The sequence below is a fragment of the Bubalus kerabau genome, chromosome X, assembly GCF_029407905.1.
Source record: "Bubalus kerabau isolate K-KA32 ecotype Philippines breed swamp buffalo chromosome X, PCC_UOA_SB_1v2, whole genome shotgun sequence".
In the NCBI taxonomy this organism is placed as follows: Eukaryota; Metazoa; Chordata; class Mammalia; order Artiodactyla; family Bovidae; genus Bubalus; species Bubalus kerabau.
Genome location: NC_073647.1, coordinates 68,796,085 through 68,823,630, shown reverse-complemented (window position 1 = coordinate 68,823,630; position 27,546 = coordinate 68,796,085). Strand labels below are relative to the sequence as shown.

The following is a 27,546-nucleotide window of genomic DNA, read 5'->3' as shown; positions in this document are numbered from 1 at the left end:
CACCTCCTCCATGCCAGGCATTAATATTATAGTGATTAAGAGCATGAGCTTTGGAGGCAGATGCACCTCAGTTCAACTCCCGTATCTGACACTGCTGGTTCCATCATAGGCCCACTCGCCTCAGGTGTCAAGGTCAGTTCTCTACACTCAGCCTTCTCACTACATCTCTGTAGTCCTTGATTATATCACTCACACAGTCACACACATACACGCTGCATATACTCGTTAAGAGTTGCCTATTTTCTCCTCTGTTTCTGGGCAAGGAAAGCCCTCTCTCCAACCCCAGTGGTTGTTACCAACTCCATCTCTCTCCTCTTCTCCCGGACTGTACCTGTGTGGTTATCTAGTGGGCAGTTGGTCTCCTCTTCAACCCAGGCCCCTGTTGTAAAATGGTGGCCAATCCTCCTCCCAATCAAAGTTGTTGGGTGGCCTGAGTTCACTGTTTGGACCTCTCAGGGGCCTGGTGTTGGTTACTATGTTTTGGGTTTACTCCCCAGCTGGCAAGACTTGTAGCAACCTCTGGGCAAGCGCATAAACCCAGGTAGAAAACCTGGCAAAGAACCAGTCTTTAGGAAGTGGTAGTCACACGTTCTCCAAGGCACTTGCTGCTCGCATTGGCCGCCATGATCTCCTATGCTACTATAATCACAACAATCCTGAGGAGACACCACTCTTATGCCCATTTATGAATGAGAAACTTAAGGTTAGTAAGGATTTTGTCCCTGGGTCTGTGTGTTTGTGTGGAGGTTACTACGAGCATGGCCACTTCTTAGGATGAGGCACTTTACCCTATTACCTCATTTAATCCTTACAACAACTCTGATACATAAGTACTGTTATTATCCCCACTTTAGAGGTGAACAAACTGTGGTTTGGAGAGTTTAAGGAATCTGCTTAAGGTCACACCATGAATCAATGGCTGAACCTAGATTTGAATGATTACAGCACTTGCCCAGGTTATACCAGTAATAAGCAGCAGAACCAGGCTTCCGGTCTGTCTCATGGCAGAGCCCCAGTGCTTTCAGGAAGTAGAGTCTACAGAGCTTGGTGAAGGATTCAATTTGTGAGAGGGCAAGAGAGAAAACGTTTCAACTCCAGCTGAAGGGAAGTTAAGTCAGAGATTAGGAACAATTCTGAGCCAGGAAGAGCTGAGGGCTGCTGAAAGGTGTCACCAAGAGAGGGATATATGAGGGTCTCCTGCTGGGCAGTGGCAGCCTCTCACAGAGCCTGGGCCCTTTGGAGCACAGGGCTACCAGAGGCCAGGGCCAGATGAAGGACTTCTGTTCCCTCCCCTCAGCGCTGTGCAACCTCTGTGTGGACTCCATCCTGGCTGGGCGAGCTTCCTTCTGGCTGAAGGGTCTGGGCCCAGAAGGAGAAACTTTCAATAGCACAGCTCTCCTGAGATGCACCAGGCACTGAGCTCAGCACTCCACATGCTTTATCCTGAACAAGGCTCACCAAATCCCAGCAGGGTGGTGTGGGGAGGTGCTATCCTCATGTTTACAAATAGGAAAAGGGGGCTCAGAGAGTTGAAATGACCTCAGCAAGGCCAGAAAGTGGGGAACCTGAGGGAGACCCAGACAGTGTAGTCACGGAGTTCTGGCTCTTAACCGCTCGGCTCCTTCTACTCATTTCCTTCTGTGGCCTACATGGAAGAGAAGCATATAAACTGATGTGCAAGGCATTTTTATCCCCATCACTGGGGAAATCTGGGCCCTGGGGCTAAGTGTGAATTAAAGGGGTTGAGCAAGAACTCAAGAAAAACCTGGAGTTGGGCTCTGGGTTCTTCCAGAATTCTTCCCTCCCTGAGAGAGAATAGCCAGCTTTGGCTTCCCTGGCAGCTCAGATGGTAAAGAATCTGCTTGCAATGCAGGAGACCCAGCTTCATTCCCTGGGTCGGGAAGATCCCTTAGGTGAGAGCATGCCAACCCACTCTAGTATTCTTGCTGGGAGAATCCCATGGACAGAGGAGTCAGGCGGGCTCCAGTTCATAGGGTCGCACAGAGTGGGGACATGATTGAAGCGACTTAGCACGCAGCATGCACAAGTCCCCAGCAATTCAACTGCTGCCCATTAACAGCATGGGAGGCAGCGCCTCCTGGTGGCTGAGTTCCAAACTGACCGTAGACCTTTAGCATTGGGTGAGGGATCAGGAGGTCCAGGCACCCAGGAGATTCTATGGCCAACAATTTAGTGCCGGGTGGTTATATGAACAGGCTGTGGAGTCACACTACACACACACACCTGGATTGCAAATATGGGTTCTTTGCTAGCTAAACGATGACAGCCAAAATAGCAAATTAGTCTCTAAGCCTCAGTTCCTTCATCTATAAGACAGGTATGATAATACATTCACAGGGTAATTATAAGGATTAAATTAGATAATACATGTAAAATACTTAGCAGAGTACTGGGCATGTTACAGATCTGAGACTCAGTATGTCGTGTGTTGTGTGTCATGTGTGTTTGTGTGTGTGTGTGTGTGTGGAGATAGATAGATATAGATTTATAAAATGTGTGCATATATATAATCATTTTCTGGACACACACTTGAGGGCTCAGTTGTGTCCTACTCTTTGCAACCCCGTAGACTGTAGCCTGCCAAACTCCTCTGTCCGTGGAATTCTCCAGGCAAGAATACTGGAATGGATAGCCATTTCCTTCTCCAGGGGATCTTCCTGACCCAGGGATCAAACTCAGGTCTCCCACATTGCAGGCAGATTCTTTACCATCTGAGCCACCAGGGAAGCCCCATCATGGTATCATTTCAGTAATCACATCCTTGGCTTGCCTTGACTTCCCTTGTTGTTCAGTCGCTAAGTCATGTCCGATTCTTTGCAACCCCATGAACTGCAGCACGTCAGGTTTCCCTGTCTTTCCCTATTTGGCTCTATTAGGTCCCTGGTGCCTCCAAGCTTGCAGTCTCCCCTGAAGGGAGGCACTGTCAACGCTTACCCAAGGCTTATGGGCAAGAAATGGGTTAAAACATTTGTTTTTCTCCATGGATACTTTCAAGTACCTTGGACTGTACATCTTTGTCCTTCACTATCCTGTGATGTTAGTAAGCTGGCTTTACATACAGGCTGGGCTCTTTCTGCACTTCAGAGCAGCTTGGCATCCATGGACTCATTTGAGTCTCTTATTACTCCCCATGAGATATTCCCATCTTTCAATAAGGAAATTGAAGATGATGAGAGAAGCGATTGGTTCAAGGTTGCCCCACAAGTCAGTACAGGAGCCAAGACTGGACCCCTAAATCTTATGTTGAGTCCAGGGCTTTTCCACTAATCCTTGCAATCGTTCTGAGCTCTGGCTAAACATGAAGCATCTATAATCCAGGATACAGCTTTATTGTGTGGAAGCCACATCACTACACTCTGACAAAAGGTTTCCTGTTTCTAAGGCCAGGACTGCATCTGCTGTAAACTGTCAAACCATGTTATTTTCCTAAAAGAAAAGATAGCAACTTCCCGGGACTGGTTACCCAATATAGCCACATCTCTAACACATGCCAAGAATACAATTAAATGTCAGATGATAGGTTTGAGGTGAGATGAACATTATCTCCCCTGCCAACCTGTGGGAGAAATTAACTGCTGTCCTGTATTCACAGCCAACTTGGTTAGCCACTTGTGTTGGACTGAACCGTCGGGACCTCAGAAGGGCAAATCTGCCCTGTTTGCAAATCTGCCCAGACACTGGGAGGTGCTGATGTGTGTCATCTGTGTGGGTCCTGATTGGTAACACCTGTTTGCAGGCACTAAGGGAAGCAATATTATAATAGCCCTCGGTGTCATTTGACATGAACACAGGCTTGAGTGTCAGTATCAGAGGCTGGGATCCTCTCATTCTGGCACGTTGGTAGCAGCACAAGCCCTGCGGAGATAACAGGTCTTTGGGCCCAAAGAGAAGGCCCTTCTTCCTCAGGCCCTATGGTACTCGGAAGCCCCAGCAAGTTTGGTTCTACTGTGAGGGGAATCTTGTTAATTCCTCCTGGAACACTGCATCTCTGGATGACACTGGATTTCTCTTTATGCTGTCACTTACTCTTCTCTCTGTCATCACCATGGCAACCTGAGAGGGAGCCAACATCAAAATCAACTCCTCCCCAGCAAACATATGTGGAACAGTGAGCGTATTCTCTCTCATATTAGGAAAGGGAGCATTTTTAAGCCTCCTCTCCATGCTTCAGCTTTGGTCCATGGTGAAGAGCAAATTCAGGTTACCTACAAACTGACGTTTGCTATACCTCTTTCTGAGCTCTTCCTGCATAGAAGCTGCTAATCTGGTGGGTCTGAGATCAATCATTACGCTACATCTCACTGGTGAGCAGGGTCATCACAGTGAAAAGTGATCTATACATCTATAGACTATATTGTTGGTTCCACCTGCTCAGAATGATTTCAGTTAAGTAAAAGTCACTCACTCTTGTCCGACTCTTTGGTCCATGGAATTCTGTAGGCCAGAATAGTGGAGTAGGTAGACTTCCCCTTCTCCAACCTAGGGATCGAACCCAGTTCTCCTGTATTGGAGGTAGATTCTTTACCAGCTGAGCCACAAGGGAAGCCCAAGAATACTGGGGTGGGCAGCCTATCCCTTCTCCAGCAGATCTTCCTGACCCAGGAATAGAACCAGGCTCTCCTGCATTGCAGGTGGGTTCTTTACCAACTGAGCTCTCAGGTCAGGCCACATTTGTTCTGACCACCTTAGATTCTCAGATTCAGAGGAGGAGTAGCTTGTGTTTTCTGATTAATTTGTGAAACCAGAGAACTCTAAAACAGAGAGAATGAGGGGAGGAGGGATTACCAAGTGTATCTGAATTCTCATATCAAGCTTTTATTAATAAAAGACACTTCTCTTGCTGTTCTAATCACTCTGTGTGCCTATAGGTTTCTCAGTGGAAACCTTTTTTTTTTCACTATTAGTTTTACTTTATTTTTTTAATTGGAGGATAATTGCTTTACAATGTTGTGTTGGTTTCATGCGACAATGTGAATCAGCTATAAGTATACATATATCCCCTCCCTCTTGAGTCTTCCTCCCACCCACTCCCTATCCCAGCCCTCTGGGTTGTCACAGAGCACAAGGTTGAGCTCCCCATGCTATGCAGCAGCTTCCCACAAGCCGTCTGTTTTACACATGGTAGTGTATATATGTCCATGCTACTCTCTCAATTCGTCCCACCCTCTCCTTCCCCCACTGCATCCACAAGTCCGTTCTCTATGTCTGTGTCTCCATTTCTTCCCTGTAAATAGGTTCATCAGTACCTCAGCGGAAAACTTGGAAGAGAAGGGTGAATGGTGGGATTCGGGCCTGAAAACTCCTTCTTGAACCAATGAAACCTAGGAAGATTGGTCTAGGGTCAGCGTCTTGTCCTAGCCGATGTCTACACTGGACAGAAAGGACGTACTTGTTCCATTTCCTCACCTTCTCATGATCTCTGAGGATGTGGCGGAGCAAATTCAATTTAAATTCAAATTTCATATCGAGTCTGTAGATGTGTGTAACTCTTTCATGGACACCCAGGAGTGACAGGACTATGTTGTGAAATTGTGAGCCTGGGAGTAGTGGTTTTACCTTGGGCTAACAGTGAAAATGTCCCCTGCTCAAAAAGATCCAAGGAAACTTGTTTAATTATCAAAGAACCTTTGGAAAACTGATGACAATTTCCACAGGTAAGAAAAGTTTAAAATAAAAATCCATTGTGTGCAAACTTATCAGACATTTTTCTTCTTTTCTTCTGGTTTTACATTTAGGTCTATGATCCATTTTGAGTTAATCTTTGTGTATGGTGCAAGGTATGATCAGTTGTTGTTGCTATTTTTTGCATAGAGGTATTCAAGTTTTCTAGTGCCACTTGTCCTGCACCACATGACACGTGGGATCTTAGTTCTTCTTAGTTCCCCAATCAGGGATTGAACCCATGACCCCTGCACTGGAAGGTGGAGTCTTAACCACTGGACCACCAGTGAAATTCCTATCAGATTTTATTATGGCAAATATTTTCTGAGGTGAGGGAACATTGTGAGTAGGAGACTTGCCTGAGGTACTTGTTCAGGTTCTGTCATTTATTATCTGTAATATGTTGGTCTATTGACTTAGTTTCCTCATCTTTAAAAAGGGGGCCAGTCCTTAGCCTATCAACTTCTTTGGGTTTGTTGGAAATGAGGTTTGGGTGGGTGATTATATAATGAAATCACTCTGAAAATTGTAAAAAATTTATATAGAGTTGTATTTTAATAAGCACCATGAAGGAAACTTCAGTATAATAATAGTCTGCCTTTCAAAATGCAGGCACAAGCCCCAGAAATTTCTAGGAGAAACCCTTGGAGATCTGGCATAAAAGCCATTCAGGTAAATTACTGGAGGAGATGAAGCTCATGGCTTTACTCCTAGAGGTAGCTGAAATATTGCCATTTTTATGTCCTGTCCAACTTTCCTGGAAACTCCATCTCCTGGTCAACTTGGGAAATCTGTCCAAGAGGCTCTGTGTACAAACCTGTGAATATGGGAGTAGAACAGTAGTTTTGCTTGAGTTACTGGGAGTGGTGACTTTTGGTAGTTGCCATTGGCAAGGGCTTACAAAATCCTCAGTTTTCTGCAAATCTAGGCTGCCTTCACATTTGAGTAAAATGAACATATTATACCACTCCAAATGTAGTCAGTGTGTTTGTTAGGAAAATGGATTTTTTCCCCTAGAAGCCATTTTAAGGACTCACACTATTCAAATTCCAAAAAGATACTGAAAATTTTTAAAAGTTCTCTAAAATGATGGGAAAACTTAAAAATAATCTACAAAAGAATTGGCATAAGAAAAACAGTAAAAATGGTAGGAGACATCTCAACTGACCAAAACATTTGCTGAAACATAAAAAGTAAGATAAAAGGAGAGTAATGGGAATTAAAATAAAATTACTGAAAGTATCACAGGAAGAGCCATATACAAAGAGTTTGGATTCATGGAAGAACATGAACTTGAGGGATCAACTTCAAAAGTAAGTGAGGAAAAAATGGAACCAGTCAGGAATGCAATGAGATGGCAGATGGCCATGTGTTCCTTGATATGGTCTTTCTCTCATAATATCACAAATCTTGAGGAAAAGGACAAAAATCATCAAGTACTTATTGTGTTTTTGTTGCAGGAAAGGAAACCCCTTCCAGGGCCCGAGAGTGGGCTCGTGTTTAACACTCAGAAATGAATTGTCCAAGGAGACACACATGCTGAAAAAGCAAGAGACTTTATTGGGAAGGAGCGCCAGGGCAGAGAGCTGCAAGGTAAGGGAACCCAAGAGGACTGCTCTGTCACGTGGTTCACAGCCTCAGGCTTTATGGTAATGTGGTTAATTTCCGGGCTGTCTCTGGCCAATCATTCTGACTCAGGGTCCTTTCTGGTGTTGCTCAGCCAAGATACATTCCAGTGAGGAGGATTCTGGGAGGTGGTAGGACACATGGACTGGCATCTCCTCTCTCCTTTTGACCTTTCCTGAATTCTTCCAGTGGTGGTGGCTTGTTAGTTCTGTGTTGCTTACCAGGACCTCCTGTCATAAAATAACTCATGCAAATGGTTACTATGGTGCCTGGCCCGGGAGGGCAGTTTCAGTCAGTGTTTCCCCTAACATTACGATTTCTTTTAGAAGATGGTGAGAGGGCTAAAGGTTTTGGCCAGGTTCTGATTAGAGGCACCAGAAAGTCTATGTGCACATAGAAGCAGAGAATGATTCAGAGAAACAGAAGAAAATTGAAAGAAGTCTGAGTTTCCTGTTATCCTGGAATTGGGATTCCAGGATATATACTAAATATACTAAAGCCAAATATACTAAATCTTTGATGAGGGTTAGGATAGGTATGGTAGCTTGGTGTTCAGCTCCATTCCAACCCCCATCCTAGTGTGTCATGCAGTTGATGGAAAGTATAAAAAGACACACACACACTTTCTGGACTTCCTTTCAGCTGAGATTCTGAATGATTTAGGTTCAGCTAATCATATGCATAGGTTTCCCTGATGGCTCAGCCAGTAAAGAATCTCCCTACAATGCTTCCTCCTTAAACTAGGTAGCGTGGTTTCTGCTCTCTGCAACTGAACCCTGACCAATGAAGGGCGCTCAAAGGCACGAGTGTTCATGCAAGTTTGGGTGCCCAATGCACAGTGAGGCCAAACAAACTGAAATGTTGGAGTTTGGAGGAGAGAAAGGTTTATTGCAGGGCTATGCAAGCAGACAGGTGGCTCAAGCTCTAAAGCCTGGAACTCCCCGAAGGGTTTCAGCAAAGCACTAAGGTCCTACTCTATAGCACAGGGAACTCTGCTCAGTGCAGCCTAGATGGGAGGGGAGTTTGGGGGAGAATGGATACATGTATATGGATGGCTGGGTCCCTTCGCCCTCCACCTGAAACTATCACAACATTGTTTGTTAATTGGCTATACCTCAATATGGGCTTCCCAGGTGGTGCTAGTGGTAAAGAACCCGCCTGCCAATGCAGGAGATGTAGGAGACACGGGTTCAATCCCTGGGTCAGGAAGATCCCCTGGAGGAGGGCACGGCAATCCACTGCAGTATTCTTGCCTGGAGAATCCCATGGACAGAGGAGCATGGTGGGCTATGGTCCATAGGGTCTCAAAGAGTCAGACGCGACTGAAGTGACTTAGCATGCATGCACACACCCCAATACAAAATAAAAAGTTTTAAAAAATATAAGCCAGGTGAGGGAGGAGGGTCGCAGGGTCTGAGATCAGCTTGTGCACATTTCTCTGGCTGATGGTGAGGCAGCAGGGTGGTATCACGGGTTGACATTATCAGTCCCTAGGCTCCAGGAGGCCTGGGACTCTGTCAAGTAGTTAACATCTTCCATTCTTGGACAGGGGAAGGTTTTTTACATCTGCAAAACAACTCAGAAAATGTGCATCAAATACTATTATCTAGATATTTTGGAGAGGAACTAAAGCAGAGGATATGGAGGAAGGCCTGTCTCCTAACAGCTCCCTCCCCCACCAAGGCTCCATGGGGTTCTTGCTGTTGTTCAGCTGCTCAGTCCTGTCTGACTCTTTGTGACCCCATGGACTACAGCACCCCACATTTCTCTGATCTTCACTATCTCGGGAGTTTGCTCAAACTCGTGTTAATTGAGGCGATGATGCCATCCAACCATCTCATCCTCTGTCACCCCCTTCTCCTCCTGCCTTCAATCTTTCCCAACATGAGGGGCTTTTCCAATAAGTTGGCTCTTTGCATCAGATGGCCAAAGTTTTGGAGCTTCAACTTCAGCATCAGTCCTTCCAATGAATATTCAGGGTTGATTTCATTTAGGATTGATTGGCTTGATCTCCTTGCAGTCCAAGGGACTCTCAAGAGACTTTTCCAGCACCACAGTTTGAAAGCATCAGTTCTTAGGCACTCAGCCTTCTTTATGGTACAACTCTCACATCCGTACATGACTACTGGAAAGACTATAACTTTGACTGTGCAGATCTTTCTTGGCAAAGTGATGTCTCATGCTTTTTAACATGCTGTCTAGGTTTGTCATAGCTTTTATTCTAAGGAGCAAGCATCTTTTAATTTCATGGCTGCAGTCACCATCCACACTGATTTTGGAGCCCAAGAAAATAAAGTCTGTCACTGTTTCCATTGGTTCCCCATCTATTTGCCATGAAGTCATGGGACAGGATGCCATGATCTTAGTTTTCTGAATGTTGACTTTTAAGGCAGCTTTTTCACTCTCTTTCACCATCATCAAGAGGCTCTTCAGTTCCTCTTCACTTTCCACCATTAGGGTGGTGTCATCTACATATCCAAGGTTATTGATATTTCTCCTGGCGATCTTGATTCCAGCTTGAGCTTCATCCAGTCCAGCGTTTCACAAGATGTACAAACAGGCTGACAATATATAAACAGGCTGACAATATACGGCCTTGACATACTCCTTTCCCGATTTGGAACCAGTCTGTTCCATGTCCAGTTCTAACTGTTGCTTCTTGAGATGCATACATTTTCTCAGGAGGCAGGTAAGGTGATCTGGTATTCCTATCTCTTTAAGAATTTTCTAGCTTGTTGTGATCCATACAATCAAAGGCTTTAGCATAGTCCATGAAGCAGAAGTAGATGTTTTTCTGGAATTTCCTTGTGTTTTCTATGAACCAGCTGATGCTCTAAATTTGGTCTCTGCTCCCTCTGCCTTTGCTAAATCCAGCTTTTACCTTTGGAAGTTATCAGTTCACGTACTGTTTAAACCTAGCTTGAAAAATTTTGAGCATTACCTTGCTAGCATGTGAAATGAGTGTAATTGTGCAGTAGTTTGAACATTCTTTGGCATGGCCCTTCTTTGGGATTGGAATGAAAACTGACCTTTTCCAGTCCCATGGCCACTGCTGAGTTTTCCAAGTTTGCTGGCATATTGAGTGCAGCACTTTAACAGCATCATCCTTTAAAATCTGAAATAGCTTAGCTGGAATTCCACCACCTCCACTAGCTTTGTTTGAGGTCCAAAAGTGTTTCAGGAAAACAGGAAATTAGAATTGATTAGATAGCCTGATTGGATTTGAAAGTAGTGCTAATTCTATTAGTATTCAGAAAAGGAGATGCTAGTATTTCATGACACAAAATGCAAACCAATCAAATCACAACCAGTAGGCATCTACAATGAAGTGCCTCCTGAACGCAAGGCTTGGTGGTCTGGGTAGCTGCTACTACAGATTATTTAGACAGTAATGATGAACCCAAGAACTATGGAGTGGGATGACTTCTAACTGTGTTCTCAGTTCAGTCACTCAGTCATGTGTGACTCTTTGTGACCCCCATGGACTGCAGCATGCCAGGCTTCCCTGTCCATCACCAACTCCTGGAGCTTATGTCAAACTCATGTCCATCGAGCTGGTGATGCCATCCAACCATCTCATCTCCCCTTCTTCTCCTGCCTTCAGTCTTTCTCAGCCTCAGGGTCTTTTCCAAGGAGTCAGTTCCTTGCATCAGGTGGCCAAAGTATTGGAGCTTCAGCTTCAGCATCAGTCCTTCCAATGAATATTCAGGACTGATTTCTTTTAGGATTGACTGGTTGGATTTCCTTACAATCCAAGGGACTCTCAAGAGTCTTCTCCAATACCACAATTCAAAAGCATCAATTCTCTGGTGCTCAGCTTTCTATATAGTCCAACTCTCACATCCATACATGACTACTGGAAAAACTATAGCTTTGACTAGATGGACTTTTGTTGGCAAAGTAATGTCTCTGCATTTTAATATGCTGTCTAGGTTGGTCATAACTTTTCTTTCAAGGAGCAAATGTCTTTTAATTTCATGGCTGCAGTCACCAACTGCAGTGATTTTGGAGCTCCAAAAAGTAAATTATCTCACTGTTTCCATTGTTTCCCCATCTATTTGCCATGAAGTGATGGGACCAGATGCCATGATCTTTGTTTTTTGAATGTTGAGTTTCAACCCAGCTTTTTCATGTTCCTCTTTCACTTTCATCAAGAGGCTCTTCAGCTCTTCTTTGCTTTCTGCCATAAGGGTGGTGTCATCTGCATATCTGAGGTTATTGATATTTCTCCCAGCAATCCTGATTCCAGCTTGTGTTTCATCCAGCCCAGCATTTCACATGATGTACTCTGTATATAAGTTAAATAAGCAGGGTGACAATATACAGCCCTGATGTACTCCTTTCCTGATTTGGAGCCAGTCTATTGTTCCATGTCCGGTTCTAACTGCTGCTTCTTGACCTGCATACAGATTACTCAAGAGGCAGGTCAGGCGGTCTGGTATTCCCATCTCTTGAAGAATTTTCCACAGTTTGTTGTGATCCACACCATCAAAGGCTTTGGCATATTCAGTAAAGCAGAAGTAGATATTTTTCTGGAATTCTGTTGGTTTTTCTATGATCTGAGGGATGTTGGCAATTTGATCTCTGGTTCCTCTGCTTTTTCTAAATCCAGCTTGAACATCTGGAAGTTCATGGTTCACATACTGTTGAAGCCTCACTTGGAGAATTTTAAGTATTACTTTGCTAGCTTGTGAGATGAATGCAATTGTGCGGTAGGCAGATCCCATATGCCGAGGGACACTTAGGCCCATGTGCCATAACTATTGAGCCTGCACTCTGGAGCCCGCAAGCCACAACCACTGAGCCCTCGTGCAGCAACTACTGAAGCCCGAGTGCCCCAAAGCCTGTGCTCAACCACAAGAGAAGCCACCACAATGAGACGCTCACACACCATAAGTAAAGAGTAGCCTCCTCCCTCCAAAACTAGAAAAAGCCTGTACACAGTAATGATGACCCAGCACAGCAAAAAATAATAATTAAAAAAAAAGAAAATGATAATCCTAAGATTTAAATTGCCAGCTCAAGAAACAGAGGATGGTAAGTTTCTATTATCTCTTGTTGATATAGATCACAGACCGATTGGAACCAGAAGGTTGTTGATGCTGAGTCCCACTTACTTCACCGCCTACCAATCAGCAGAATGTCCACAAGCTGATCATGCCCTTTTTGAACCATTATTAAAATAATTTCTCACTACCCTCTCCAGGTTGCAACACACAGTTTTGAGGGCATTAGCCCACTGTGGCCTCCTTCACCTGGCAAAGCAATAAAGCTATTCTTTTCTACTTCACCCAAAACTCCACCTCTAAGAATTAATTCAGTGTCAGGGTACACAGGCCATATTCAGCTTCATATAGCTGAAAATTAGAGTCTTATTCCTATAGGTGTTTGAATTACAATATATAATGAACTCACAGCATTGTCATGTGTCACTTTGGGGAAAGTAAGGGCATTTGTTTGATTAGATGAGATCTCCTAGAATAGAAATGAGGATATTTGGGTGAATTCAGATGATTCTAAGTACCTCACCAATTAGACTTCTTTGTCCTAAAAGCCATCCCTAGTTGATGAACCTGGCCCTGCCTTGCTTCAGCATCCTCAAGTTACTTTCAAGGGAATGCCTATTTTCCTCATGTACCATTCCTACCACCTCTCATTGCTTCCAGACCTACAACTAGAGTTAGATCATAATATAGTCATGTATGGATGTGAGAGTTGGACTATAAAGAAATCTGAGTGCCGAAAAATTGATGCTTTTGAAGTGTGGTATTGGAGAAGACTCTTGAGAGTCCCTTGGACTGCAAGGAGATCCAACCAGTCCATCCTAAAGGAAATCAGTCCTGAATATTCATTGGAAGGACTGATGTTGAAGCTGAAACTCCAATACTTTGGCCACCTGATGCGAAGAACTGACTCACTGGAAAAGACCCTGATCCTGGGAAAGACTGAGGGCAGGAGGAGAAGGGGACGACAGAGGATGAGATGGTTGGATGGCAGATGGACATGAATTTGAGCGAGCTCCGGGAGCTGATGAGGGACAGGGAGGCCTGGTGTGCTGCAGTCCATGGGGTCGCAAAGAGTTGGACAGGACTAAGTGACTGAACTGAACTGACACTCTAAGAATACAAATATAAGTCTGAACTGGAAGGAGGAAATTGTGAAATTTTGCTAATTTATAACAGCAGAAATTTGGAGAATATGTGTGGGAATGTATTTTAAGGATAGATACTATGCCTTGGAGGAAGGAATGTAATTTTAATTGGGCCACTTATCAGAGATTCTGGATTCAATTACTAGCTTGCCCACTTGAAAGTGGTTCTATTTGCTTGGTTGACTGAAGTCAAGGCTGAAAATTAGCCCATATTAAATGAAGTTGATATGCCAGATATCCTTGGTATAATGTAAAGGAAGTTCTCCAAAGGCTTAAGGAAATCAAAACATCAGAATACATTTATGATACATGATCCACTCATCTACATCCTAACCATGTCCCCCAATAGGACCTAGGGGATGTTTTCTTCCACAAGACACTGAAAAATACATTGACAAGAGGAGCCTTATCACTCTTGGAACATGGTACAGTGGAAGTCTTCAGTAGGCCAGAGATAGGATTGAGAGATGCTGCAACTGAAGGTAACTTGCTAATTTCAATGAGAATAATGAGATCTTAGAATAGCAGAGAACAAGTGGCAGCACTTAATGACCAGAGATGGGGTGAGCATGGCTAACATGACAGGAACATAGCTAGAGAAGTAATCTGAATGTTCTGACCTGCAGAGAAGTTTGGTGATGGCTAATTATTCTTCAGATGGAAATAGATGAGCAACCAATTCCTACTTGATCTGCATAGTGGAAACAGTTCTACCTGGCGAATAAAGATCTAATTTGAGTTATTATGATGGAGATTCATGGCCTCTTGAAGCCAAATCCAGCCTTTGTACCCCAATACCGAATTAATTCTCAGAGACAGAGTTTTGGGTGATGTGGAAAAGAATAGCTTTATCTCTTTGCCAGGCAAAAGGGGCCACAGTGGGCTAATACCCTCAAACTGTGTGTCTTGAGTGGGTGGTGAGGAGTTTTATAGTAATGATTAAAAGAGGGCATAATGAGTTCATGGACATTCCTCTGACTGGTTGGTGAGGTAAGTGGGAAAGAACATCATCAACCTTCTGGTTTCAATTGGTCTGAGGTCTACGTGTGTGTGCAGCATACTGTTAACTTCTCCCACCTGGTGGGGGGTTTCAGTATCTGCAAAACAGCTCAAAGATAGTGCTAGTGTATCCTTTGAGGGGGAACCAGGACTCTGCCCCAAGGCTGCACTACTGTTTCTTTTGACTGTCTTGTCTCTGCATCCTTTTCCCTCTCCAATTAGCAAATGTTTGGACCTGCTCCTTGGATCTCAGGGAAGGTAATGGAGGCCGAATGAAGCCTATTTCCTGTAATCAAGAAATGGGGGACACAAAAAGACTTTTGTGCCCAGAAGCCCCACAGGGGCCTGCTTGGTTATCAATTTCACTTATTTGCAGACCTGAGTCAGTTCACACACCCAGAGGCCCTGGAAGGGAAAGCCAGGTCCCCCTTGAAGAAGAATACCATAAGCATGTATTGTGGATTTCTCCCTAGCTTTCCTCCTTCTTTCTAGCCAGAAGGGCCTTTGGTCATTTACCTGGGTAGCCATGCACTAGGAAATTGGAAATGTAACAGGGAAGAACTAATTCTGACTCCATGTTGGGTCTGTTTATTTGACTTTAACCTTTGCTTTTCATTGCTTTTGTTATTATAATCATACATAATGGCCTGCCTCAGGGAACCCTGCCCCTCTGCCTGAATGTTAAAGTGGCTTTGTTCAGCTCACAGGGAGACAATCTGACCCTGCCAACCTGTGAGTGGCTGAAGAAAAGATGAACACATCCCCTCCTATTTTGCAAGATAAATGGCCTTTTTACTTTATTTCCTCATCTTCTCTCCCTCTCTGTTCTATAAAAGAAACTAGTATCCAGACTCCAATAAGATGCTTTTTTTGGAGACACTACTCTGCCATCTTCTCAGTCTGCCAGCTTTCCAAATAAAGTCATTATTCCTTGCCTCAACACCTCATCTCCTGATTCATTGGCCTATCGTGTCGCAAGCAGAGTGAGCCTGGACTCTGTAACAAAAACACACACTTTTCAGTGTTTTGAACACTGATTATGAATTCACATTCATCCAGGACCAATGTGGGGGTGGGGTAGGGGGAGAGTTTACAACACAATGGTCATTGATTGGTCAGAGTCAGGGCTTAGGGAGTCCAGAAATAAAATTTTATCCTAAATCCATCTACAATGGATCCAGTAGATCTGCAAATATATCATATGATTCTTAGTTTATGAATGAATATTTGAAGTAGTAATACTCAACAACTGGCAGACCTACCACATTTGCTCCCTGACCAGTGTAGTAAGGGCTATTTATAGTAGAAATGGCCAAGTAGAATTCACTGTATCTGTCAGTACTGCACCCCCAGGGAAATCACACAGCTGAGTGCCCACCAAATATCTGAAGGATGTATGTATGTATGGGAGGTGATTTCTATTACATCCTCATTTAATTTGCCTGTTTGGCTTGTGCAAAAGGCATGCAGGTCTTGGAGAATGGTGGTTGATAATCAAAATTTAATAATGTCAAACATGACTTTTTTAAAAGCTAGATAAATCATAAATGAGAAACTGCAGAACATTGGCAACACCAAGATCTTAAAAGCAGCCATAAAGAAAAGACATTACTCTCAAAGGAAGACAAGTAGAATTAGAGAATAGGAAATCTACTGCTTGGTGCTTTGGGGATGGGGGAAAAACTAGTTCTGATGACAGAAATGGATGCTACAGTAAAATGTGAGATTAAGGATTAAATGCCCTTCTGCCAGTGAGTGTAAGCCTAGGAATGTAGCTACCAGGATAATTTGTTAGCCTGGCCTCAAGGGAGATGGTGCTACAGGGCTCCCAGGGTCACATGTATCAACCTTACCTTAGATAGCCAGTGAAACGGATTCTGGCTGGCAAAAGGAGAAAAAGACTTTATTGAACTGTTGGGCTCACAGATGTGTTAGGGAAATTGCTGACTGAATCCACCCACCCTGGCCAGGGACCACAGTAACCATCTGCATGAATTACTTTACAACAGGAGATCCTGGTAAGGAACATGGAACTAACAAGCCACCACCAACTGGAAGAATTCAGGAAAGCTCAAAAGGAGAGAGGAGATGCTAGTTCATAAGTCCTACCAACTTCCAAGAGTCCTTCTCCTTTGAATCCATCTTGGTTGAGCGATATGCCACCATCAAGGACCCTGAGACAGAATGGCCAGTGAAAACTCAGAAACTAACCCTATCACCATAAATTTGAGCCTGTGAGCCATGTAGTAGAGTTCTCCTGGGTTCCCTTACTCTGGTGCTGTTTTCCTGGGTGCTCCTTCTCAATAAAGTTTTTGCTTTGTCAGCATGTGTCTCCTTGGATAATTCATTTCCAAGGTCAGACAAGAGCCCATTCGTGGGCCCTGCAAGAGATGCACTAAGAAGCTCCTCTCCCTCAAAAAGGGGGATAAAGTCTATGCATCCATAAGCACTTGAAGTCCTACTTCAGAACCAGAGAGTTGATGTGAAGATGCCACTACCGCCACCAGAATGTCTTCTTTACTTTCTCTCCTGCTCTGCTATATAGATTGAGAAATTCAAGCAGAAGCATGTCATTAACCAATTCTTTGTCACATGGCTACAAGGGGCAGGGATTTGGGGACAGCAAACATCTGGTCTTTAATATGTTAGGGAAAACCCTGATGATAAGTGGTTATTAGGGGTGGGGAGAGAATGTGACTATGAAAAGACAGACTGCTTCAGGGAGTTTTGGGAGCGAAGGAATTTTAATTGTGTTCTGCATTCTAATTGCGGTGATGGTTACAGGAACACATACCTGTGTTAAAAATTCATATAAGTGGGACTTTCCTGATGGTACAGCGGATAGGAATCTGCCTGCCAATGCAGGGGACACAGGTTCAATCTCTGGTCCAGGAAGATCCCACATGCCACAGAGCAACCAAGCCCATCGTGTGCCATAGCTACTGAGCCCACGAGCCGCAACTACTGAATTCATGTGCTGCAACTACTGAACCTGTGCACCTAGAGCCTGCCCTCCACAAAAAGAGAAGCCACCATAATGAGAAGCCTGTGCAGCACAACAAAGAGTAGCTGCTGCTCGCTGCAACTAGAGAAAAGCCCGTGTGGAGCAACAAAGACCCTGCACCACCAAAAAAAAGAATCATAGAGGTGTATATATAAAAAAAAAAAGCTAATTTATTGTATGATAAATAAAAAAAAAACACAACTATGGTTGCATTGTAGGAATGAGGACTACTGTACCTATCCATAGTTTCTGCCTTTCTTTTTTAGGTACATAATTATATACAGGAGGCAGTGATCAAGACCATCCCCAAGGAAAAGAAATGCAAAAAGGCAAAATGGTTGTCTGAGGAGGCCTTACAAATAGATGAGAAAAGTAGAGAAGTGAAAGGCAAAGGAGAAAAGGAAAGATATACCCATTTGAATGCAGAGTTCCAAACAATAGCAAGGAGAGATAAGAAAGCCTTCCTCAGTGATCAATGCAAAGAAATAGAGGAAAACAATAGAATGGGAAAGACTAGAGATCTCTTCAAGAAAATTAGAGATACCAAGGGAACATTTCATGCAAAGAGGGGGCTCAATAAAGGACAGAAATGGTATGGACCTAACAGAAGCAGAAGATATTAAGAAGAGGTGGCAAGAATACACAGAAGAACTACACAAAAAAGATCTTTATGACCCAGATAACCATGATGGTGTGATCACTCACCTAAGCCAGACATCCTGGAGTGCAGTCAGAGGGATTTAGGAAGCATCACTATAAACAAAGCTAGTGGAGGTGATGGAATTCCAGTTGAGCTATTTCAAATCCTAAAAGATAATGCCGTGAAAATGCTGCACTCAATGTCAGCAAATTTGGAAAACTCAGCAGTGGCCACAGGACTGGGAAAGGTCAGTTTTCATTCCAATCCCAAAGGCAATGCCAAAGAATGTTCAAACTACCGCACGATTGCACTCATCTCACACGCTAGCAAAGCTCAAAACTCTCCAAGCTAGGCTTCAACAGTCCAGGAACCGAGAACTTTCAGGTGTTCAAGCTGGAATTAGAAAAGGCAGAGGAACCAGATATCAAATTGCCAGCATCCACTGGATCATGGAAAAAGCAAGAGAGCTCCAGAAAAACATCTACTTCTGCTTACTGACTATGCCAAAGCCTTTGACAGTGTGGGTCACAACAAACTGTGGAAAATTCTGAAAGAGATGGAAACACCAGACCACCTGACCTGCCTCCTGAGAAATCTGTATGCAGGTCAAGAAGCAACAGTTAGACCCAGACATGGAACAACAGACTGGTTCCAAATCGGGAAAGGAGTACATCAAAGCTGTATATTGTCACCCTGATTATTTAACTTATATAGAGTACATCATGAGAAATGCTGCGCTGGATGAAGCACAAGCTGGAATCAAGATTGCCGGGAGAAATTATCAATAACCTCAGATATGCAGATGACACCACCCTTATGGCAGAAAGCGAAGAACTAAAAAGCCTCCTGATGAAGGTGAAAGAGGAGAGTGAAAAAGCTGCCTTGAAACTCAACATTCAGAAAACTAAGATCATGGCATCCAGTCCCATCACTTCATGGCAAATAGAAGGGGGGAAGATGGAAACAGTGAGAGACTTTATTTTGGGGGGCTCCAAAATCACTGCAGATGGTGATTGTAGCCATGAAAGGCGCCTGCTCCTTGGAAAAAAAGCTGTGACCAACCCAGATAGCATATTAAAAAGCAGAGACATTACTTTTCTGACAAAGGTCTGTCTAGTCAAAGCTATGGTTTTTCCAGTAGTCATGTATGGATGTGAAAGTCGGACTATAAAGAATGCTGAGCACTGAAGAATTGATGCTTTTGAACTGTGGTGTTGGAGAAGACTCTTGAGAGTCCCTTGGACTGCAAGGAGATCCAACCAGTCAATCCAAAAGGAAATCAGTCCTGGGTGTTCATTGCAAGGACCGATGCTGAAGCCGAAACTCCAATACTTTGGCCACCTGATGTGAAGAACTGACTCACTGGAAAAGACCCTGATGCTGGGAAAGACTGAAGGCAGGAGGAGGGGACAACAGAGGATGAGATGGCTGGATGGCATCACTGACTCAATGGACATGAGTCTGAGCAAGTTGCAGGAGTTGGTGATGGACAGGGAAGCCTGGTGAGCTGCAGTCCATGGGGTCGCAAAGAGTCTGATATGACTGAGCGACTGAACTGAACTGAATTATATACTTAAATTTCTTTCCCTACTTCTCTACTTTATATAAGGTGAGTTGATGGTAGTTAACTTTTTGTAGTTCACATGTAAGATGGGATGGAGATTGAATTAAGACTAAAAACTTGGATTTTCCCTTAGGAGAGAGGATTAGTGCGTTTTTTTGCTATGAGGATTTCTGTTGTGACAGTCAGAAGCATACCACTGATGCTATTAGCTCTTCTACAGAAGTATGAGAAGGGTATGGCTGTGTGGGAAAAGAGGTGGGTAATATAGATTCTTGTGGTGAACAGACTCCACAGTGCACTCCCTAGAACCTTTGCCTCCTGATGTTCATGTGTAATCTTCCCCCCTTTAAAGTGGACAGAACCTGTGACTTACCTTTAATTAACTAACAGAATATGGCAAAGGGGATATGTCACACTGTGAGATCATGTGACATTATATAAGACACTGTCTTGCTAGCAGACTTGCTTCAGAGACTCTCCTTGCTGGATTGATGAAGTAAGTGGCCATCTGAGTGAAGCCCACATGGCAAGGTCAGGAAGCCTGAAGAAGCAGTTTCTGGGAACTGAGTAAAGCCTCTAGGAGCTGGGGTGGCTTCCAGTCAACTGCCTGCGAGAAGCTGGGGCCTCCAGACCTATAACCGTATGGAAATAACTCCTGTCAACAGCCTGAGTTAGGCTGGAAGTGGATTCTTCCCCAGTTAAGCCTCTACAATAAGAACCACCTTGGAAAAAACCTTGGTTTTGCAGCTTGTCAGATCCTAAGCAGAGAACCCAGCTAAGCTGAGCCTGGAGTCCTGACTCATTGCAATGGTGAAATAATGTGTATTGAGATAATTTGTTACCCAGCAAGAGAAAGCAAACACAGTGCTCAGTGTCCATTCCAGCCTCTTAGTATGCCTTTCTGTACTGCCGGGGCTAAGAAACTAAGGACATTTCCCAGATTCCCTCACAACCAGGACTCTGGACATTATAGGGCAGTCAGATACAAACGTGAGACAACTGGCAGAAGGGAGGTGGAGGCTACGCTTCTGCCGTTTCTGCTGGTAAACATGGTTGTGCAGCTGTTGGGTTGTCCTACTGCAATTTAGTCACTAGCTTGTGGGTGCTGAGAGGCAGGATGCTTGGCATCCATTTCACTGGTGTAAATAGTAGTAGGTGGAGTGTGGTTCTGGGGACAGGAGCCATACAGCTGGCTTTTCATCATGGAGTAGGAAGTGGCAGTTTCCTAATCGGAGAAGAATTAGCAACTCCCTTGGTGACCTGATGCTGTGGTATAGCTTTGGAAGTTGTTCTTGAATGCTCAATTTAGAGGCAGTCCTCCTGATAATTCTATAAGTGACTTAATGTCTGGTAATCTTTTCCTGCCTAAACTAATTAGAGTTAATTCTGTTCTCGGCAACTGAGCCTTAACTAATATAGGAGGGAAGTCCTCAAGTGATAGAGTTAAATATAAATACATCATAGTAAATAACAGTAAGATCTCTAAGTAAGCCATTTTCATATTTATTTAATAGATTTATAACATTTATTTTTATAAAGACAAGTAAAGCCCACCTTATAACACCTAATTTAATGTATAAGGTACAATGCACTGGTTCAGTGTGACACAACTACCTAAGAAAAACCCATTTGTTCAACAAGGTAGTGACTACAAAACTATGTGTTCAGTTTATTTCTCCTGCAGACTCAGAAAATAAATGTTTGTCTTTTTAACTTGCATGTATAATCTTTTTGCAACTCAAAAATCTCTTTAGGTACTCAACTTTAACTAATCTAGGCTAAAATACAATACTAAGTAATCTTCAATATTCTGATTTTAAAATCATATCAAATATCAATAACATATGCTCTTAAGAAAGTATCTTTTTATAAATACAACTGACAAAATATTGAACAATGTGCAACAGTGCATTTGAATATAAGCAGAGCCTTGTGTCTTATAGAGCTACTATAGTTTAACAATCATTGCTTAAAAGCAGATGTGTGATAGTTCACATACAAACTATTAACTGAACTCTAAAATTTGGACACATTTCAGGCAAATCATTTCTGAGAAAAGGCACAGATGTTTATTTAGCAATTATCTCTTTAAGTGGTAATTTCCTTGAAAAGACAAAGCTGACAAAATCATTTTAAAGACATTACTAGTAAGTGTTTGGTCAAGTCCAATTTACAAAAATTTTCAAGGGGTCAACTTGAAAATTCTTGAATCTCTCTGAAAATAACACATTTTGTGGTGATGAAACCCTCTGGGTTAAGCCTTGTTCACAGTGGATTCTTGCCAAAAGCTGATTATACCAATTCTTTTCCACAAAGGGAGACTTCTTGGGTCATTCTTAAAGGATGTCTGCCTTCTCATGGTTTCAAATCTGAAAAGTCAAAAGGCTTAAAACCAAAGTCTTTTGTGAAGAAACAAGTTGCAATGGATGCATTCTCCTCAGTTTTCCAAATCAATTGATTTATAAATTGCTTTTATCAGAAACAGCACAGAATATCAGACAGCTATGTTTTTTTCTCTTTAAAGTGCTAACAAAGCCCATTATCTCTAAATGAACTTTCACTGTAATGACTGAAATATAAGCAGCATAAAGTATACAGAAATTACACATTTAAATTAGATAAATTACAGCTTTTTAGATAGATGCCAAAATTCTATACATTATCTTAACAATCCTTATGCACAAGTACAGGCATACCTTGGATGTTGCAGGTTTGGTTCCAGATCACTGGGATAGAAGCAAATATTGCAATAAAGCAAATAACATGAATTTTTTGGTTTCCCAGGGCATACAAGAGTTATGTTTACACTATAGTGTAGTCTATTAAGTATACAATAATAGCATTATGTATAAAAAAGGAAAAAACTTTAATTAAAACTATTTTATCACTTAAAAATGCTAGCCATCATATGAGGCTTCAGTGAGTTGCATTAATAACATTAAAGATCACTCATCACGGATCACCATGACAAACATAATAATAATGAAAAAGTCCCAAATATTGTGAGAATCACTGAAATGTGACAGAGACACAGTGAGCAAATGCTGTTGGAAAAATGGCACTGATTAGACTTGCTCAATGCAGTATTGCCACAAGCCTTCATTTTCAATAAACTGTAGTATCTGTGGGAATTTTCTGGTGGTCCAGTGGTTAGGACTCTGCACTTTTACTGCCAAGGGCCCGGGTTCAATCCCTGTAGGGAACTACCATCCTGTAAGCCTGGATCCCACAAGCCCACTAGTCACAAATCATGTGGTGGCCAAAAAAAAAAAAAAAAAAAACCCAAAAACTGTAGTATCTGTGGAGCACAATCAAGCAAAGTGCAATAAAACAAGGTATGCTTGTATACTTTATGAACTTGTCAGACTAATACAATAAATCAATCTATCTACTATAACTTAAAATATGACTGGTGAAAATCCAAAATCTAAAATTAGAACCAAACTACTCTGAGAAAAATACCACAAAGAGCAGTGCTTGGAATTTCAAGTAACTTCTCAGTCCAATGAGAGATGTGTACACAGTTAACTGTACATTTATTTACCCTTCTGAATTGGCTCATTTTAACCAGCTCAAATCCAAATCCAATATCATTTTTCCTCATATCAGCCCAGTATTTGAGTTTTTTATTTTTGTTAGTAACAGAGCTGGAAGTGTGTCATAGCTTCTGAACTGCTCAGGTTAGGGAGAAGGTAGAATTTACTTAAAAAAAAAATCAACTACGTAATACTAGAAGACTGAATGAGATTAACTTTAAGAAGTTAATATTATTTCAGTTAGATAACTTGAAAATGAGGTTCCCATACGGTAATCTTCTAGATAATTAAGGCTACAGATCTAAGAGTTTGAGTTTCTAAAGCACAGTAATAGGACTGAGGCAATTTGGAAAGTAAGATTTATCATTATGGCATGTCAGCATCACTAATACTCAAACATAACACCACATTTTCAAAAATCATCACTAATTCATATGTAAATAGCAGCACAAACTAGTTATTTGCTTACTAAAAGTGATATGGTGGTGCCCTCTGGTGGTGACATTTAGCATACTCTCCCTGATACTGCATGTCTTGCGAAATATAAAAAGTATATTCGAATTATAGAATATCAAAATTAGATATTACCCCAAAGGAATAAATCATTGTGCTTACAATATCTTCTTTTTAACCTTCAAACACATTGGTAACAAGATAAATCCCTGATCCCTATTTCCAGGAATCAAGCTGATGGTTATAAGAATCTTGGTAAAATGCCTGTTAAGAGCTTTACTTCTTGGTTCTACAACTTAACTGAGAGGTTTTCGCATTTTCTAGTTTGGCTTTTAGATCTATGGATTTCTCAAAAAACTTCACCAATGCCGGTTCATTCAACAAAGAGGCAAGAATCTGTTCAAACGCAAATGACCACTGAGGTTCTTCCCTGGGCGAGAAGGGTTCTTTCTCCAAGGGTTTCTCTGCCTGCCCCTCACTGGGTACTCCAGAAACACAGACTGCACCAGACAGCCCTTTCATTGCCGATGGAGGGCTATGGAGTTTCCTTCCAACTTCTTCCATCCTGAGCAAAAGGCTGGTTACAACAGCAATGGCTTGATATAATGATTCTTCTTCAGGGTCCCCATGAAATAAGTTATATAGTGTCTTTGAAAACTGAATAAATTCTGACTAGAAGACACAAGTTAGAAATATCACATTATTAGACTTAGCAAATATATAAAGAGAACTTAGAAGTGAATAGTCTTCTATTTAGAATCTGCACCACATAACCCTCACCATAGAAGTTATAAGAACTGATGATAAATCCCCAAGTAAATTTTGGTTCTAGAAAAATGGGTATGAATTATGAAAGAAAATTCCACTTAAGTTTTCTCATCTGTTGCCTAATAACAGTAAATTATATATATATATATATATATATATATGTATATATGTATGTATATAGTGTGTAGCATTAGTCACTCAGTCATGTCTGACTCTTTGTGACCTCATGGACTATAGCCCGCCAGTCCGTGCGATTTTCCAGGCAAGAATACTGGAGTGGGTTGCCATTCCCTTCTCCAGGGGATCTTCCTGACTTTGGGATTGAACTCCAGTCTCCTGCACTGCAAGCAGATTCTTTACCATCTGAGCCACCAGGGAAGCCCCCCAAACAACATATATGTACATATTTTATACATACAATAATTCCTGGACAGTATCTGCCAGCACTCCTTCAATGTTAGGTGATACTTTTAATTAGGCAAAGTCCCATATTTGCCTACATACAAATAATTCATTCAATTAATCAATCTTAATGAACAGACTAGGATGACTTAAATTTAAGGAAGGATGTTTTGGAACCAATTCAGTAATACAAGGAGGTCATGTGGACATGTTTCTTTTTAAAGGCTAAGGAGGGGCCCTAGTAAAGAAATAAACTGGATTGTTTGCTAACTGTCTCTAGACAATCCACAGACATTCCTAGAAGATCCTTGCCAATATAAAAATTTTTTTCCAACACAAAAGTCCTATAAGTCAATCATCCTACTAGAAAAGTTTATCTGTAAATAAAAAGCAAATAAAAAAAATATACTTTGGGTGGGGGCTGCACTGTAAGGCATGCAGGATCTTAGTTCCCCAACAAGGGATCCAACCTATGCCCCCTGCAGTGGAAGCATGGATTCTTCACTACTGGACTGCCAGGGAAAGGGGAAGTAAAAGTAGCTCAGTCATGTCTGACTCTTTGTGACCCCATGGACTAAATAGTCCATAGAATTCTCCAGGCCAGAATACTGGAGTGGGTAGCCTTTCCCTTCTCCAAGGGATCTTCCCAACCCAGGATTGAACCCAGGTCTCTCGCATTGCAGGCAGAGTCTTTCCCAGTTAAGCCACAAGGGAAATCCAAGAATACTGGAGTGGGTAGCCTATCCCTTCTCCAGCGGATCTTCCCGACCTAGGAATTGAACCGGGTTTTCCTGCATTGCAGGCGGATTCTTTACCAACTGAGCTATCAGGGAAACCCCAGTACTGTCAGGAAGCCCCAGGACTGTCAGGGAAGTCCCCCTAAAAGATACACTTTATAAAAATTTATTGTACCAAACTTTAAGCTTTATTTTTCTTTCTTTCTTAGTCTGTAACACTGTTTATTAAAATTTTAGTATTAATATATTGATTAATTTTAAGAAGTACTTATTACCTATTCCACTGAGAAAAATGAAGTTATTTCATATTTCTCATTTTGGTTAAGTTCTGAGAATCCTCAGTATCTGTACCAAAAGAATTTATTTAAAAAATATAAGAACATACAATGACTGAATAGTGTGCAAGCAAGAAATGGATTTATAATTGTGTCAATAGGGAATTCTGATGGTCCAGAGCTTAAGACTCTGTGCTTCCACAGCAGAGAGTGCGGGTTTGATCCCTGGTCCAGGAACTAAGATCCCACATGCTACATGACATGGCCAAAAACAAAAGTTGTGTTAACAGTAGTCGTTAGTACTATCTGAGCAGATTCAAGATGATTAGGAACCAGGGTATAACCTATTTTAGTTATTTCTTATTCCTACTACCTAGTATTGGGCATGTCATCTAGTAGTCACTAAAAAATGTCTACTGAATAAATGAACATTTCTAATAAAGATAGAAGTAGAAAACACTGAAATATATGTTATACACACATCTTTTCTATAGGTACAAATGTCACAGCAGAGGACTGTACTGAAACTCTAGATGCATTTAAGTGTTTAAAGTAGAAAATCATTTAAAATTTTACTCCCACTCTTCTATACTCATCTGAAACTTACAGAGATGATGCAGAGATTATTTTTGTAATAGCATGTTAGCTATTTTAGATTTGGAAACACCCACATTCATTTTAATAAAACACATAAGAAAACCAGAATTTATGAACTGAATACCTGATTCATTCTTGGTAAATCCTTAATGTTTTCTTCTTTTTTTACAAGTTCATCTTGCCATTGACTTAGATATGCTTGAATATTGACTTTTTCTTTTTCTAAATGAGGGGAATAAAATCATTTCATAATGAACAGCCCACTATATTTTCCCAAATCCTCAAAAGAACAATTATTATTGAAAGATATTTCATTGAGATATAAGATTCCACTTTTTTCTCCAGAAATTGATCTGACTATACCTTTTCTTTCACTTACTGGCTCTCAAAATATTCTCCATTTCCATTAAGCTAAAATTTTTACTTTGAAAAGGTTGGGAACTAGAGAAGATGTAAGGTGAGGGGAAGAAGAATGCCTTTTAGATTAAACAGTACACCCTGACTTGATGATGTAAAATTCATGTAGATGTTCTCATGTATACCACTAAGTTTAAAATAGCTTCTATATGATGTTCTTAATATGCAAATACCAAAGTGGTCTATGGTGACTCTTTCAAAAATTCAAAACAGTACTTATTCATTCATTCCTTTGAAGAGTTTAATCACAATGATGTTAATGTGACTTTATTAATAATTATTTAGATCTCTTGGAAAACTAGGATATACTGAACAACCTGGTGAAGTGGTCATATCTAAGCAGATCTTCAAAAATTATTTTTTAGCTGTTACTCAAAAACATAAAAAGAATGATGGACTTTTGTAGAACAATTTGACAGTCTCTATCAAAATACTAAATGTGCATATTCTTTGTGACCCAGCATCCTCATACCTCTATGAATTTATTCTATCTTAAAGAAATATGCCCCAAAGTATCATTAAAGGTAAGTATAAAAATGTTTGTTGGAGCATAGTTTGCAATATAATTAATTGGATATAACCTAAGTGTTCATCAATATTGAGCTAGTTACTGAAATAAATGACAATACAACCAAACTCTGTACCCCAATACTCAGTACATGTCAGATCCACATGTACTGACATGAAAAGATGTC

General features: G+C 41.7%; 1 protein-coding gene across 4 annotated transcripts in view; it reads right to left on the bottom strand.

The window, feature by feature from the left end:
• Positions 1 to 21,156: 21,156 nt before the first annotated feature.
• The window catches only part of TBC1D8B (TBC1 domain family member 8B), a 75,241-nt gene continuing 68,851 nt past the window's right edge, over positions 21,157 to 27,546 (bottom strand). For all 4 annotated transcript variants that reach the window (XM_055563190.1, XM_055563188.1, XM_055563191.1 and 1 more), the window contains 2 exons: positions 26,559 to 26,656; positions 21,157 to 24,327 (listed from right to left, as the gene is read on the bottom strand). In XM_055563190.1, the coding sequence (XP_055419165.1) occupies positions 23,932 to 24,327; positions 26,559 to 26,656 (494 nt within the window). In that variant the 3' untranslated portion in view covers positions 21,157 to 23,931. The remainder of the gene's footprint in view (positions 24,328 to 26,558; positions 26,657 to 27,546) is intronic.